The 14,876-nt window shown below is 42.0% G+C and overlaps 1 protein-coding gene across 10 annotated transcripts in view; it reads left to right on the top strand.

The window, feature by feature from the left end:
• DST (dystonin) overlaps window positions 1–14,876 on the top strand; it is a 522,626-nt gene that overhangs the window by 332,388 nt on the left and 175,362 nt on the right. For 8 of the 10 annotated variants that reach the window (XM_068960483.1, XM_068960482.1, XM_068960484.1 and 5 more), the window contains 16 exons: window positions 1,823–1,916; window positions 2,370–2,524; window positions 3,530–3,992; window positions 4,079–4,207; window positions 4,364–4,441; window positions 4,521–4,682; window positions 4,761–4,865; window positions 7,431–7,526; window positions 8,692–8,817; window positions 9,401–9,553; window positions 9,742–9,896; window positions 10,216–10,342; window positions 10,798–10,981; window positions 11,874–12,031; window positions 12,898–13,076; window positions 14,485–14,623. In XM_068960483.1, the coding sequence (XP_068816584.1) occupies window positions 1,823–1,916; window positions 2,370–2,524; window positions 3,530–3,992; window positions 4,079–4,207; window positions 4,364–4,441; window positions 4,521–4,682; window positions 4,761–4,865; window positions 7,431–7,526; window positions 8,692–8,817; window positions 9,401–9,553; window positions 9,742–9,896; window positions 10,216–10,342; window positions 10,798–10,981; window positions 11,874–12,031; window positions 12,898–13,076; window positions 14,485–14,623 (2,503 nt within the window). Of the gene's footprint in view, window positions 1–1,537; window positions 1,705–1,822; window positions 1,917–2,369; window positions 2,525–3,529; window positions 3,993–4,078; window positions 4,208–4,363; window positions 4,442–4,520; window positions 4,683–4,760; window positions 4,866–7,430; window positions 7,527–8,691; window positions 8,818–9,400; window positions 9,554–9,741; window positions 9,897–10,215; window positions 10,343–10,797; window positions 10,982–11,873; window positions 12,032–12,897; window positions 13,077–14,484; window positions 14,624–14,876 lie in introns of those variants that run through there. The other 2 variants (XM_068960490.1, XM_068960491.1) reach the window with 1 other exon arrangement.

A 14,876-nucleotide genomic window follows, 5' to 3' on the forward strand; every position in this document is an offset into this window, starting at 1 on the left:
CTTTATGACATCATTGATGACACGCTTGTTAAAGCAGACTATTATGTCTGCATAAATGGATCCTTTTGAACCGGAACAAGTGCAAAATACCCAGGATGGACCTTGTAGGGAGGAGATGATTCTGGGTGGTTCAAATGAAATGCTCAGCTTCTAATCTGATGGAAGGATAGAAAAGGTGCCAGAGAAAGGGGGCAGAGTTGATTTTAGTCGTCAGAATAGCAGCTGGATTTCAATTTATGTAAATAAAGAATGCTGTGGTTAAGAGTTCAAGGTCTAGGAGCCAGTCAATCCTGGATGAATTATTAGCTCAGTGTTCATGCCATGTAATCTTAGACTCACTATCCTCTCTAAACTTCAGTTTCCTCTTGTAAGTAGGATGTAATAGTAGGAACCATATTTGGTGGTTCTGAGTATGTCTATAAAATGGTTAGTTAATTTCCTGGCACCTAACAATTGCTTCAGAAATGTTAGGTGCTGGCTGCTATTATTATTTTCTGCTTTTCTGTTTAGTAACTATATTTGACATGGCACTCTCAAATTCCCTTCTAAAAAGGACAGTGTCTTCTCTAGTTGGGGAAGCAGCAGTTTGGCTTTGCAGTGTTGGGGATAGGAAAATATTTAGCATGGCTGATTCAATGCCTTCATTTTTCTTGAAGCAACAAGTTTTTTGGCATGAACTCTGTATTGCAAAATAATAGCTCTGTGGCATGGGAGTGTGTAAAAGGCAAATGAGAAAGAGCCAATGATCTTAGGCCAGGTAATAACCTGTAGAAAGGAAAAACAAGCACAGACAAATTAAATCTCCAAGCATCACACTGATACTCTTCTTAGCACTTTGGCTTTCAAAAATAAAAAGTAACTTTTTAGTGAGAGTAGACCTAACGTTCCTGGGGGCGGTTCCTGGGGGCAAAAAAGGTACCTGGGCAATTTTCCAGTTAATGTAACCTAATCAACAAACTCTGTGGTGGTTAAAAAGGAAAGGTGCTTTGCTTCTTGTCAAAGTTGTTTGTAGGTGTTTGTATATACCAGTTTTTTAACCCTGTGTTGTTCAGTACTGAGCTGGTTTTTCCAAAATGCTAGGAGGAGGCTCTGATTGGCTGTTTGTGTTCTTTTAGCTGATGACTGGTATTGCCAGAGTAACCTGATTGTACTTTGGCTTCGGCGAAACATCAGAGTTGTTTTTGAGTTGGTGGCAAGTGAATGACTCTTGGTGAAAATATTTGGCAAGTCTTGTCCAGTGACACCCCATCAGCCTGCCTTGTCGGTACATGCAGGGCTTTAGTGTAGGCTACAAAAAAAAAAAAAAGGCAGACCGTAGCTAGCAAACCCATGGCTCTAGGCGGGATTCTTTTGAATAGCTATCAGCGTATTATTTGCTGCGTGTTGAATATGCATGTTGGGGCATATTTAAGGAGCCATTAAAAGCGGTAACAGGCAGTCGCCTCTTTTCACCATTAGAAGCAGCACTTTCTGCAGACTGGGTACTTTCTAGTCATCTTTTAATGGTGGAAGAAAAAAACATCCTTGCGAGACAAAAATGCACAGCAGTAGTTATAGTTACCGGAGCAGTGATTCTGTGTTTAGTAACACGACCAGCACTCGCACTAGTCTTGACTCAAATGAGAACTTCCTCTCGGTTCATTGTGGGCCAACCCTGATCAACTCCTGTATTAGCTTTGGCAATGAATCCTTTGATGGACACAGGTATGGAGTCCTTGGTGTGGGACTGTGGGCTTTCTTTTGGCGGGCCGCGTTTTTCAGGGGCGGCTAGCTCTCTGACTTCGGAAGGAGAGACTTTGTTTTGTTTTGTTTCTTCTTTTAGGTTGGAGATGTTGCAGCAGATTGCTAACCGAGTTCAGAGGGGCAGTGTCATCTGTGAAGACAAACTGTTGCTTGCCCGAAATGCTCTCCAGTCTGTAAGTTCATTTCAGGAGCTGTTGGAATTGCTGTAGAGGGGTCGGTATATTCAGATGAAATAAAATCTTGTATGCTTCCCAGGTGGCTCAGACGGTAAAGGATCTGCCTGCAGTGTAGGAGACATGAGTTTGATCCCTGGGTTGGGAAGAGCTCCTGGAGAAGGGAATGGTACCCCGCTCCAGTGTTCTTGCCTGGAGAATTCCCTGGATAGAGGAGCCTGATGGGCTACAGTCCATGGGGTCCCAAAGAGTCAGACACGACTGAGCGACTTAACGCTTTCACTTTCATGGCATGTGGGGTCTAGTTCCCTGACCGCAGATCCAGCCCATGCCCCCTTCAGTGGGCACTCCGAGTCCTGACTGCTGGGCCACCAGGGAAGTCCCTGAGGCTAGATTTGAAACGTGTTTGATTAGTTAATGTAGAATTAATATTTGAATTGTTTGAAAATACAGGATTCTAAAAGGTTGGAATCCGGGCTGCAGTTTCAGAATGAGGCGGAGATTGCTGGATATATCCTTGAATGTGAGAACCTTTTACGCCAGCATGTAATTGATGTACAGATTCTTATTGATGGAAAGTACTACCAGGCAGACCAGCTGGTACAGAGGTAAGGGTGCTCAGCCAGCCGTGTCCTCCTCTGTGACTGTTCGTGGCCCCTCATTAAGAATGCAGAGCGTGGCAATTTTATGAAATCTTCGCCAAGCTCTTTCTTGTTGACAATGTGTATCACATTAATGGTGTCATATTTTGGTGTGTTTAGTAGGTTTTGTGCTTCAAAGATAAATAATAGAAAAAAATTTTATGATACATGTAGTATTTAACCCTGTAGTAACTAACCTACAGTTGAAATATTCATGTGTGATATTTGAAAAAGGGACAATAATGAGAAGATTATCTTTAAGTCAACTTATCAGTTTTGTGTTTATCTTATGAAAATGCTCATAACAAAATATTGGGAAATATGTATATAAAATTGTGTCTCTGAGAAGTGGATTTGGGGATAGGAATGGAACATTTCTGGTTGTATATAATATATATTATGTAAATATCTAAATATGTGAGATATATATATAAGGCAAAAACTATGAATGATGCTTCAAATGAGTAATTCTGCTTTTAGAAATCGATAATAATTCTAAATATAGAAAGTAACTAAATAAATATAGGGGAGAAAGTGTCCATGCCAAAAATTTGGAATCCTGTGTGTCAAATAATAGAATGAGCATATACTATGATAGTGTTGTAATTGTGTTCAGTGTAAATTACAGTTGTAAAGATCATATGATAATATAGAATACTTATAGTACAACATTGAGTGAAAAAATTGTGATGTAAATTTTTATCAGTGTGACTGTAATGACATTTTAAAATAGACTTTATTTATTTGAGCAACTTAGATTTATAAAAAATTGAGTGGACAGTGTAGAGTTCCCATAACACCCCTTCAAAGCCTCTTGCCCTGTTATTAACATCTTGCACTAGTGTGATACTTTTGTTATGGCTGATGAGCCAATATTGATCATTTTGGTAATTAGAGTCCCTAGTTTTAGGGTCAGCCTTTGTGAAAAATACCTCCTACATTATAACTTACGCATTTTGATTTTCTTTTCAGGGTTGCAAAACTGCGCGATGACATCATGGCCTTGCGGAACGAATGTTCCTCAGTGTACAGCAAAGGCCGCGTGCTGACGACGGAGCAGACGAAGCTCATGATATCAGGAATCTCTCAGAGTTTAAACTCAGGATTTGCACAGACCTTACACCCCAGCGTGAACTCAGGACTGACTCAGGGTCTCACACCTTCCCTGACCCCATCTAGCGTGACCTCGGGCCTGTCGTCAGGGCTGACTTCCCGCCTGACCCCGTCTGCCACTCCTGCCTATACACCTGGCTTCCCATCAGGGTTAGTTCCAAATTTCGGCTCAGGAGGGGAGACAAGCTCCCTGCAGACTCTGAAGCTGATGCAGATCCGAAAGCCCCTTCTCAAGTCGTCTCTGTTGGACCAGAATTTAACAGAAGAGGAAATCAACATGAAATTTGTTCAGGACCTTTTGAATTGGGTGGATGAGATGCAGGTAAAAATATTTACTTTTACCTGAGTTTCAGGCCTTATTGCTACCAGTTTTTTTTTTTTTTAAACCTCATATCTTCCTATTTAAAGGTGCAGCTGGACCGCACTGAATGGGGATCAGATTTGCCAAGTGTTGAAAGCCATTTAGAAAATCATAAAAATGTCCACCGAGCTATTGAAGAATTTGAATCTAGCCTTAAAGAAGCTAAGATCAGTGAGGTATGTGAATTTAAAGTCTGTACGTATATATTTCATCCCAGCTTCTGCTTTGCTCTTTCTGTTAAGACCCTGTTGTCACAGGATACAAGATACATTGCCAGTGAACCAGAATTTCTTAAGATTCCTAACCTGCCGTCTTTTTGTCCCATGTTATAGATCCAGATGACAGCACCTCTTAAACTAACTTATGCAGAAAAGTTACACAGATTAGAGAACCAGTATGCAAAACTCTTGGTAAGTTTTTTTTTAACTTTCCGGAAACTTCCCTTTATATGGCAAAGACATGATTCTTACCATGATTCTCCTTATAAAGAATACATCCAGGAATCAAGAGCGGCACCTTGACACACTCCACAATTTTGTAACTCGTGCAACAAATGAACTTATTTGGTTGAATGAAAAAGAAGAGGAGGAAGTTGCTTACGACTGGAGTGAAAGAAACACCAACATAGCCCGGAAGAGAGACTACCACGCTGTGAGTGCAGCTTCTGTGGCTGAATGTTACCCGTGCCTCTCAGGTTTTATCCTTTCCTAACGTATTTATTTCAATTAGGAATTGATGAGAGAACTTGATCAAAAGGAGGAAACTATTAAGTCAGTTCAAGAGATAGCAGAGCAGCTGCTTCTGGAAAATCACCCAGCCCGGTTAACCATTGAGGTGAGTCAGGAAGTGTAATATGGATATTTGAATATTACCTTTCAGATTCTTTTATTGTTTGTGGATACATAGAAAAATGCAAACGGTCAAGCTTTTACTACAACCTGGCTCAAAAACAACACTTCTGACAAATCATACTGATGTGCCTTCAGTTCTGCGTGAGGTGTATCACCCATTTGTGTCAACCCCTGTGGCCAAAGAGATGCAGGACAGTAACTCTGAAGGACCTTGGCTTGTCAGGCTTTGAAGTTAGTTTCTTCCTGACCATGTGATGTTGCATGAGGTTGTAACCTTGCTGGGTCCCATTCACTTACCTAACATGGGGGGAAGTTGCTCCTAACTGTAGAGTTGTGTGAGGAGGAGAAAAATGCTGCTTAGTTCAGTTCTTGATACATAGTAGGCTCTCAAGAAGTCCTAGTTATTATTATTTCATTTACTAATCCTGTCCATGATCTGGCTCTGAGAGGAATGTCCTCAGGGTGTAACACACATTTCAGACCCAGAAGGGGAGGGCTGACCTGGAGTTTATCAGGCCGCCCGTAAGGTGCAGGTGGGGTGGGGGGGTGTTTAATTTTTAGGCCTGATACATGCTAGAGTTAGTGACTTTCTAAATGTGCTGGAGGTTATGTAAGAGGGGGAGAAGTATCGAATGTGGACAGTTGTGTATTTCCAGAGGAAGAAAAATGAAACTGTGCTTACCATGAATGGGATGTGCGGTTGAGGAAAGGGATCTGAGAATCTTTGTTCCCTAAAATAATTTGTCATGACACAAAAGATTCATGAAATTCTAGACCTCATCTGGAGGTCTGGGGAATGTTACAGTGGCCCTTCTTTAATGTAAAACTGTGGTTTTCCTCCCCAGGAAATGCCGCGTAGAAATGTTAAGGACCTAGAAGGGTGGGGGTGGGGGTGGGGGTGGGGCACTAGGGAAAGGAGATTACAATCATGACGGGTCTGGAAATATGTTTATACTATGGTCAACTAAAAGTGGGGTAGCGAGAAGTGACAGCTGCTAGGAAGTGCGATTACAGGTTGAGACTTTTGATGGGAATGGGTGAAATGGATGTGACCCTGATTACCTTTAGGTAGAGCTGTTAGTCTAATTAAGAGGCTGTGGAAGAATAAAATTAAGCCTTAGTCATCTTTATGGTTCTTCAGGCCCATCTAAGGTATTGTAGGCGATGGATAGTAGTTAATTATCAACACTATTTTGTATTTTATGAGGAAAAGAAGCTAATAATCTAACAATGCACAGTGTGTATTTTATAGCCAATTTACTCTAAATAGCTTAATTGGAGGGAGCACGCAACGTGATCAGGAAGTATTGCCAGATTTCCACGGTTGCCTTGTATGTTCCATCCAGAAAGCTGCCTGGACCGAGCTCAGCAGCCTGTTTCTCCCTCCAGGAGGGACCATCTTACGAAAGACAGTGGTTAGAGCAGCTAGGCCGCCCTCTTCTGGAAGCCAGGGAGCTGCACCTTAAATAGGAAAGGGTGTTTCCTGTTTCCCTGTAAGTAGGTGCCTTTCCTACAGTATATTTGCTCTCATGAAAGAGGCACCTTGTACTGAATAGAGATTCAAGTAAAAAACATTTGAAATAAAACTTCCTAAATTATCTCTGATATGATCCCATAATTACACTGATAAGGGATTATATAAGCTTCTCCACCCTTCCCAAATAGTCCCGATAAAACAGATCAGCTTCACTCCTGCCAAGAGCTTCAAGACTAGTTTTGGAAGCAAAGACCAGGGAAAAAACTACACACCGTGTACTTTGGTGTCAGAAGGGGGATTTTATTATCCAATAATACAAAAATTCAGAAAACAGACAGAGGAAAATGGAGTGAAGGGGGTGTATCAGGATTCTGCACAGGAAAGTGTTGGATAGCTTGCATCCATCTTAAGTGTTAAAGAAGTCTGCCTGGAAAAACAGCCCCAGAGTTAGCATTTTTCATATATATGACAAGAAAAACAAGTCAAGAAACTGAAAATTTGAAAGAAATTAGACTGATTGAAAAATGTATGCAAGACAGCAAAAGAGACACAGATGTATAGAACAGTCTTTTGGACTCTGTGGGAGAGGGAGAGGGTGGGATGATTTGGGAGAATGGCATTGAAACATGTAAATTATCATATGTGAAACAAATTGCCAGTTCAGGTTCGATGCATGAGACAGGGTGCTCAGGGCTGGTGCACTGGGATGACCCAGAGGGATGGGATGGGGAGGGAGTTGGGAGGGAGGTTCAGGATGGGGAACACATGTACGCTCGTGACGGATTTATGTCAATGTATGGCAAAACCAATACAATGTTGTAAAGTAATTAGCCTCCAATTAAAATAAATAAGTTTATATTAAAAAAAAAAAGAAAAATGTATGTTTAAACTTTTAGGACTGGCTTTGTACAGGTGAGGATGTTTAACTTAGCGGGACATTTCATGTCCCTGAGTCTCAAGTCTCTGTTAAAGGCGTCTCATCACCTGTGTAGACCGTCGTCTTTTAACCCTGAGAAGCCTGGGTGTGTCTTGCTGTGCAGATAGCAGCAGTGACTGTGTTTTCTCTGGCAGGCCTACCGCGCGGCAATGCAGACGCAGTGGAGCTGGATCCTGCAGCTCTGCCAGTGTGTGGAGCAGCACGTGAAGGAGAACGGTGCTTATTTCGAGGTATGGAACGGTCACCGTGTCGGCGGGTGGTACTGCGATTTCAGCTGAGTTACAGGAACCATTTCCATGGTGTAATGTTGGGATGCATGTATGTCTGATTGGGGGGGAAAGACACAAAAATGTCTTCATTGTAGGATAGAAGGGTTATATATATGTCCTTTAGGATAAATGGAAGCATTTTAGTAAAAAGAAATACTTTAAAAACCACTTAAAATGTCAGAAAATCTTAACTTTGTCCGTGCTTCTCTGTTTGAGAAACAATTTTACTAGGGGGAGCTTTTTTTCTGTTTTTCAGAAGTTTTAAAATATTCTTGCAATCTCACCCCCGCTTAACAACTGTTTGGGCTTCCCCAGTAGCTCAGCTGGTAAAGAGTCCGCCTGCAATGCAGGAGACTGTGGTTTGATTCCTGAATCAGGAAGATCCACTGGAGAAGGGACAGGCTACCCACTCCAGCTTTCTCGGGCTTCCCTGGCTCAGCTGGTGAAGAATCCACCTGCAATGCGGGAAACCTAGGTTCAGTCCTTGTTTTGGGAAGATCCCTTGGAGAAGGGAAAGGCTACCCACTTCAGTATTCTAGCCTGGAGAATTCCATGGATAGAAGAGCCTGCCAGGCTATAGAACATGGGGTCGTAAAGAGTCAGACATGACTGAGTGACTTTCACTTTCATTTAACAACTGTTTAAGTGTTTATAGATGTTCTAAAGTGAAATAGATGTTCAATCAAAGTAATACAGGGCCACGACCACAATATAGACATAAACTTTGTTATATAGATGTATTATTTTTCATATTCTTTTCCATGGTGGTTTATCACAGGATACTGAATACGGTTCCCTCTGCTAATACCAGTAGGACCTTGGTGTTTATCCTCCTGGTGTATGATAGTTTGCATCCGCTAACCCCCGAGTCCTAGTCCTTCTCTCACCTCTCCTCCCCCTGGGAAACCACAGGTTTGTTCTCTGGACACTTAGCATTCACTCATCATCATCCAAGTTCAAGAGTTGGTGTTTGGTTAAGGGAAGGGCTCTGGAGAAGGAAGTCTTGAGGTCTCCTTCTGTTCCCATGTAGGAGGGGTAAACACACGGCTCTGGTACTCAGACCTCACAACTGGGGGCTTTGCTGACGTTTCATACACTTGAACTGCCAGTTTTCATCTTTTGCTAGTTTTTCAATGATGCCAAAGAAGCCACAGATTACTTGAGGAATCTAAAAGATGCCATCCAGCGGAAGTACAGCTGTGACAGGTCCAGCAGCATCCACAAACTGGAGGACCTCGTTCAGGAGTCAATGGTACGAGCAGGAAGACCCCCGGGCTTCGTCAGTGATGCAGAGTGGGGCTAGATGCGTGCCTTGTTGTATTTCTGTGTGTGGAGCTTCGCATTTTATTGGTACTCTTGGTGTCTCCGCCTCACTCAAGCATTTAAACACTCAGTTTTAGCATTTCTTTTCTTTTTGGCAACACAGCAGGAGTATTGTTTGATGTGATTGCCTTAGTATTTTAAAATGCTCTTACAGTGTTTTGTGTGTGAGTATGTGTGTTTAGTCATTTATTCCATAAAGACTTGTCGGTATTTCTATATCCTAGACACTATTTTTAGTGCTGGGACTGAACACAGCAGACAAGAACCCTGCCAGGGGTAGGATGCAATAAACATGATAAATTAGTACAGTACAATATATGTAGTCTGTTAGATAGTGGTAAATGTGAAGGAGGAAAGAAAGCAACCAGACAACAATGGGGAGAGCGGGTGGCGAGGGGCTGACGGTTCCGACGGAAGACTCTTCTGGGGAAGCTGCATTTGTGCACAGCCCTAAAAGAACAGAGAGTACTACAAGCTGTTTGCTTCTAAAACCCTTCTGATTTATTCCTCAGGAAGAGAAAGAAGAGCTCCTGCAGTATAAAAGTACAGTGGCGAGCCTGATGGGGAGAGCAAAAACAGTAGTTCAGTTGAAGCCCAGAAATCCTGACTGTCCACTCAAAACTTCTCTTCCGATCAAAGCCATCTGTGACTACAGACAAATTGAGGTACTTTAACTCCTAGAAATACACCTGTTTCTGGCATTATTCATATATTTAAAAAACAAGGTCATATTGCTCACTAGTGGTAAAGTTTTCCACTTTAAAAAGACAAAAAAATACCCAAGATTGGGTGTGGAAAGAGACACATACCACAGTGACCACATCTGGTTGTTCTGTTCTTCTTTTAAAACCAGATAACCATTTTCAAAGACGATGAATGCGTTTTGGCAAACAACTCTCATCGTGCTAAGTGGAAGGTCATCAGCCCCACTGGGAATGAGGCCATGGTCCCTTCTGTGTGCTTCACCGTCCCTCCTCCAAACAAAGAGGCGGTTGACTTTGCAAACAGGTTTGTGTGCATTAGCTCCAGATGTAGGGCTGGCTTTGGGGGTCTCTGAAGGTTAAAGAGACAGTCAGTGCTTTGGCAAGGCTAATAGAATATGGGTTTGAGCAAACTCCCAGAGGTAGTGAAGGACAGGAAAGCCTGGCATGCTGCAGTCCATGAGGTTGCAAAGAGTCAGATAAGACTTAGCTACTGAACAATGACGGCACTGGATCAGAAGGGCCTAGAGCTAGTAAACCTGGGATATGTCTCAAACACAGAAACCGTCGCACGTGTTGGTGGGGAGTGGGAGGGCTGAATCTGAGTTTTCTTCCATGTGTTTCAGAATTGAGCAGCAGTATCAGAATGTCCTGACCCTTTGGCACGAGTCTCACATAAACATGAAGAGTGTGGTCTCCTGGCACTATCTCATCAATGAGATCGACAGAATCCGAGCGAGCAATGTGGCTTCAGTAAGTGCAGATCTGCACGTCCACCCAGCCTGTCCCAAGGTGCAGGCTCTTGTGATGAGGAGTGGCCTTTGTATTTTCCCTTGAGTAGGATGAGGTCCAGCAGATCCATGATAAAAGTCATGTATTCACTGAATATCTGTTACATGCCTGTTTTATATGAGGTACTTTCTAAGAATTGGGGATCTGGAAAGCCCATACTTCATTCAGGAGAATGAAATTTTCACTAGTATTTGGGCATATAGACATGGGTGTAGTTTGATTCATTTATGAAGTTCTATAGTCTTGTTTTCCCTTGTCTTTTAGAACCTAAAGTTGTGAATGAAGAAAAAATCAATTTCCAATGATTTTCTATTTAAGACTATTTAATATAAACTCATGTCCCATGAGACCCACTTGAGATCAGTCCTATTGAAATTTCACCCTTAATACTATAATGGACCTTTGGTCTTCTTTAGATAAAGACCATGTTGCCTGGTGAACATCAGCAAGTTCTGAGTAATCTGCAATCCCGTTTTGAAGATTTTCTTGAAGATAGCCAGGAATCCCAAATATTTTCAGGCGCAGATATAACACAACTGGAAAAGGAGGTTAATGTGTGCAAGCAGTATTATCAAGAACTTCTTAAATCTGCAGAAAGAGGTAAAGCGTGGGGATCCCTGCCTTTTTTTCTCCCTGGGTGTTTAGTCCAGGCTCTTTTCTGTTATCATTGGGACTCTCAGTCTTTGGTGTATTATGTCACTCAACCTGTAATAGATAGAGACAGTTACTGAAGCATTAGATGGATGTTTGAGGTAGGAAGATTCAAGAAGGAATTCATTTTTTTCCAAATGATTAAGTAGTAAAAAGCTGCCAACCAAGTTGTATGACAGTGAATTCTTAATGCATCTACTTTTAACCATTTTCACTAGTTTGCAGTGTAATGTTCAGAATAATATTTTAGTTTCAGACAAGTTTCAATTACTTTTTCATATGTCAAACTTGGATTTTTTAAAGAATATTTTTTTTTAAGAGAAGTTTTAGATTCACAGCAAAATTGAAAGCAAAGGGCAGAGGTTTCCTATAACCAAACCTGGATTTTATATAGGGGTTGAAGGAAAAGATTTTGTCTTGTTAATGTTTATAAAATATAAATTTTATTCCAAATTCTTGACATCCATAAAACTTAGAGACCAAAAGAACTTTAGTAGTAATACTCTAATTTTTTTTAAACATTATTCTTATAACTAATCTGCTACTAATATATTTCACATCTTTGTGAAAACAAAACAAACCAATGTATTACTTTCCTCAGACATCTTAAGTCAGATGTTGGTACTTTAAGTGGCATTAGAGAAGTTGTGTGAACTCTTTGTAAATTGTAAGGTCCACAGTTTCAAGGTTTATATCCTTGGTGTGGGTTTGTGGTGATAACTGGTAACATTAGTCTGACTAGCTATGTCTCAGTAATGCTAAAATTGCCTTATTAAATCACGAACAAGAACATCCAAATGACAGAAAAGGAGGTATTTTCTAAACATGTTTACTCTCACAGAGGAGCAAGAGGAATCGGCTTACAATCTCTACATCTCTGAAGTTCGAAACCTCAGGCTTCGGCTGGAGAGCTGTGAGGACCGTCTCATTAGACAGATCCGCACCCCGCTGGAGAGAGACGACCTGCATGAGAGCGTGTTCAGGATCTCGGAGCAGGAGGTAAGGCTGCGAGCGCGTGGGCCGAGGTCAGCACAGGTGGGGTCTCGGCGACCTTCACCGCTGACCCTGCGACCTCTCAGGTGCTCTCTGCCGGGGCCACCTTGTGAGCTCTGACTACGTTCATGGCTGATGGCAGACAGGGATCTGTGGTTCAGCTCTGCCTCTCACCGGGTGAACGCGGAGCACTGCGTCCTCGCCGTTTACAGGGAGGCTGCAGGGCCGCTCTGTCGGGCACTTGGTGACAATAAGCCCTGAACTAGGTGTTTGGGCCTGAGGGCTGTGCGGTGAGGGAAAGACTGACGGTAAAAGTGAACGGCCTCGGCTTCGTTTCTTTGGTAAAGAAAAAATAAAAATACGTAAATGTTTTGCAGCTAGAGATGGTCATACAGGTGAAGTAAGTCAGAAAGAGAGAAAGGCAGACACCATATGATTTTGCTTATGTATGGAATCCAAAATAGGACACAAATGAGCTTATCTACGAAACAGATACAGACTCACAGACACAGAAAATGGACTTGTGGTTGCCCGGCGGGGGATGGGGTGGGAGTTCTGGATTAGCAAATGCAAACTGTAGGATGTATACAGTGGATAAAGAGCAGGGGCCTGCTGCACAGCACAGGAAACTGTCTTCAACATCCTGTGATAAACCATAATGGAAAAGAATATGAACAAAGAATGTATATATGTGTGTAACTGAATCACTTTGATGTACAGCATAAATGAGCATGACATTGTAAATCAACTATGCTGCAATTTGGAAAAAGAATATGTGTTTACCTCAAGAGTAATAATGGGAAATGTGCGTTTTTAAAGTGTTTGAAGAAAGAGGCCCTGTCTAATCGTTATGTTTGTTCTTTGTTTTGTAGAAACTAAAGAAAGAACTGGAGCGACTTAAAGATGATTTGGCCACGATCACAAGTAAATGTGAAGACTTTTTCAGTCAAGCGCCTGCGTCTGCCTCCACACCCGCCTTGCGGTCTGAGCTCAGCGTGGTTGTCCAGAGCATGAACCATGTCTATTCCATGTCGTCCACCTACATAGAGAAGTATGGAACCACTGCCTTAATAGAAATCATCTAAACTGACTTCATACAGCTGCCATTTATATACAGATGCTGTTTAGCTAAAAATATTAATTTTTAAGAATATAAAAAATTATTTTCTTTTCTTCATTTATTTTTATTTTTAGCTGCGCCAGTTGGTGTTAGCGGTAAAGAACCCACCTGCCAATGCAGGAGACATAAGAGATGTGGGTTTGATTCCTGGGTTGGGCCAATCCCCTGGAAGAGGGCATGGCAACCCACTCCAATGTTCTTGCCTGGAGAATCCCATGGACAGAGGGCCTGATTGGCTACTGTCCATCGGGTCGTAAAGAGTCAGACACAACTGAAGCAACTTTGCACGCACGCGTGGATTTGCTTTCTGCATGTGGGCCTTCTCTAGTTCAGCCAGTGGAGGCTACTCTTTGTTGTGGTGTGTGGGTTTCTCGCTGCGGTGGCTTCTCTTGTTGGGGAGCACAGATTCTAGGCGCGTGGGCATCGCTAGTTGTGGCTCAGGGGCTTAGTGGCTCCACATCTTCCTGGACCAGGGATCAAGCCCATATCCCCTGCAATGGCAGGTGGGTTCTTACCCCCTGTACCACCAGCGAAATCCCTCAAGTTTTTTTCCTTAGTAACAAATACGCTAAATATTTCTGTGGATTTATGATGCTTCTTCATGCTGAAAGGGAATGGGCTTCAGAGACGAAAGCATTAATGGCCTTCCCACATGTTCCCTGTAGTTTTGGTAGCTCAGCTGTTACAGTCTATTGAACTTACCTTCCAGTCTTGGTCTAAACTAGGTTTGAAAGAAGCCCCTCTTCTGTTGGAATCTTCTGCTGAAGGCAACTTGGGGGCATGGTGTGGATTCTATTAGATAGTTAGTGGGATGTTAATCTTTTTAAAAAATTTATATTGAAATATGGTTGATTTACAAGGTTGTGTTAATTTCTGCTGTATAGCAAAGTGATTGTTATATATAGATATATTTTCTGTATCCTTTTCCATTATAGTTTATTACAAGGTATTGAATACAGTGCCCTGTGCTGTACAAAAGGATCTTGTTGTCCATCCAGCCTGTAGTGATAGCTTGCATCCGCTGACCCCAGACCCCCACTCCACCCTTCTCCCGGTGCCCCCTCCGCCTCCACAGGTCTGTTCTCTGTGCCTGTGAGTCAGCTTCTGTTTCACAGATACGTTCCTTGGTGTCGTATTTTAGATTTCACATATAGGTGCTAATCATGCGGCATCTGTCTTTCTCTTCCTGACTGACCTAGCGGGGTGTGAATGTTGTAGTATAAACCGTCATCGTGCCGGCGACGGAGCACTGTGTCACCCAGCCTCATGGTGCATCAAGCCTGTATTGCGGGAAAAGAAACACTTAACAGAAGGGGTGTTGTTTAATTATCTTTTTCAGGTTGAAAACGGTCAACTTGGTGTTAAAAAACACTCAAGCTGCAGAAGCCCTTGTAAAACTCTACGAAACTAAATTGTGTGAAGAGGAAGCAGTTATAGCTGACAAGAATAACATTGAGAATCTAATAAGTACTTTAAAGGTATGCATCTCACTGCTGGCAGTTTTTTAAGACTGTGCTCTAACAGTATTTCTCAGACATCAAGCATTAAATATCTGAACTTGAATATCTCTCTATTCATTCCATATCTTTTCTCTGTAATACTATGACTTACTATTAATAGGTATGTTGATTCATTTTTAGTTTGAGATGAGTTCTTTTCATTTGGAGTTTTTATCTTTTTGACAGTAGATTTTTATACTCTGTTCATGTTGGCAGCAAGAGGAGTTGAAAC

The sequence above is a fragment of the Capricornis sumatraensis genome, chromosome 22 (assembly GCF_032405125.1).
Source record: "Capricornis sumatraensis isolate serow.1 chromosome 22, serow.2, whole genome shotgun sequence".
NCBI classification, from domain to species: Eukaryota; Metazoa; Chordata; class Mammalia; order Artiodactyla; family Bovidae; genus Capricornis; species Capricornis sumatraensis.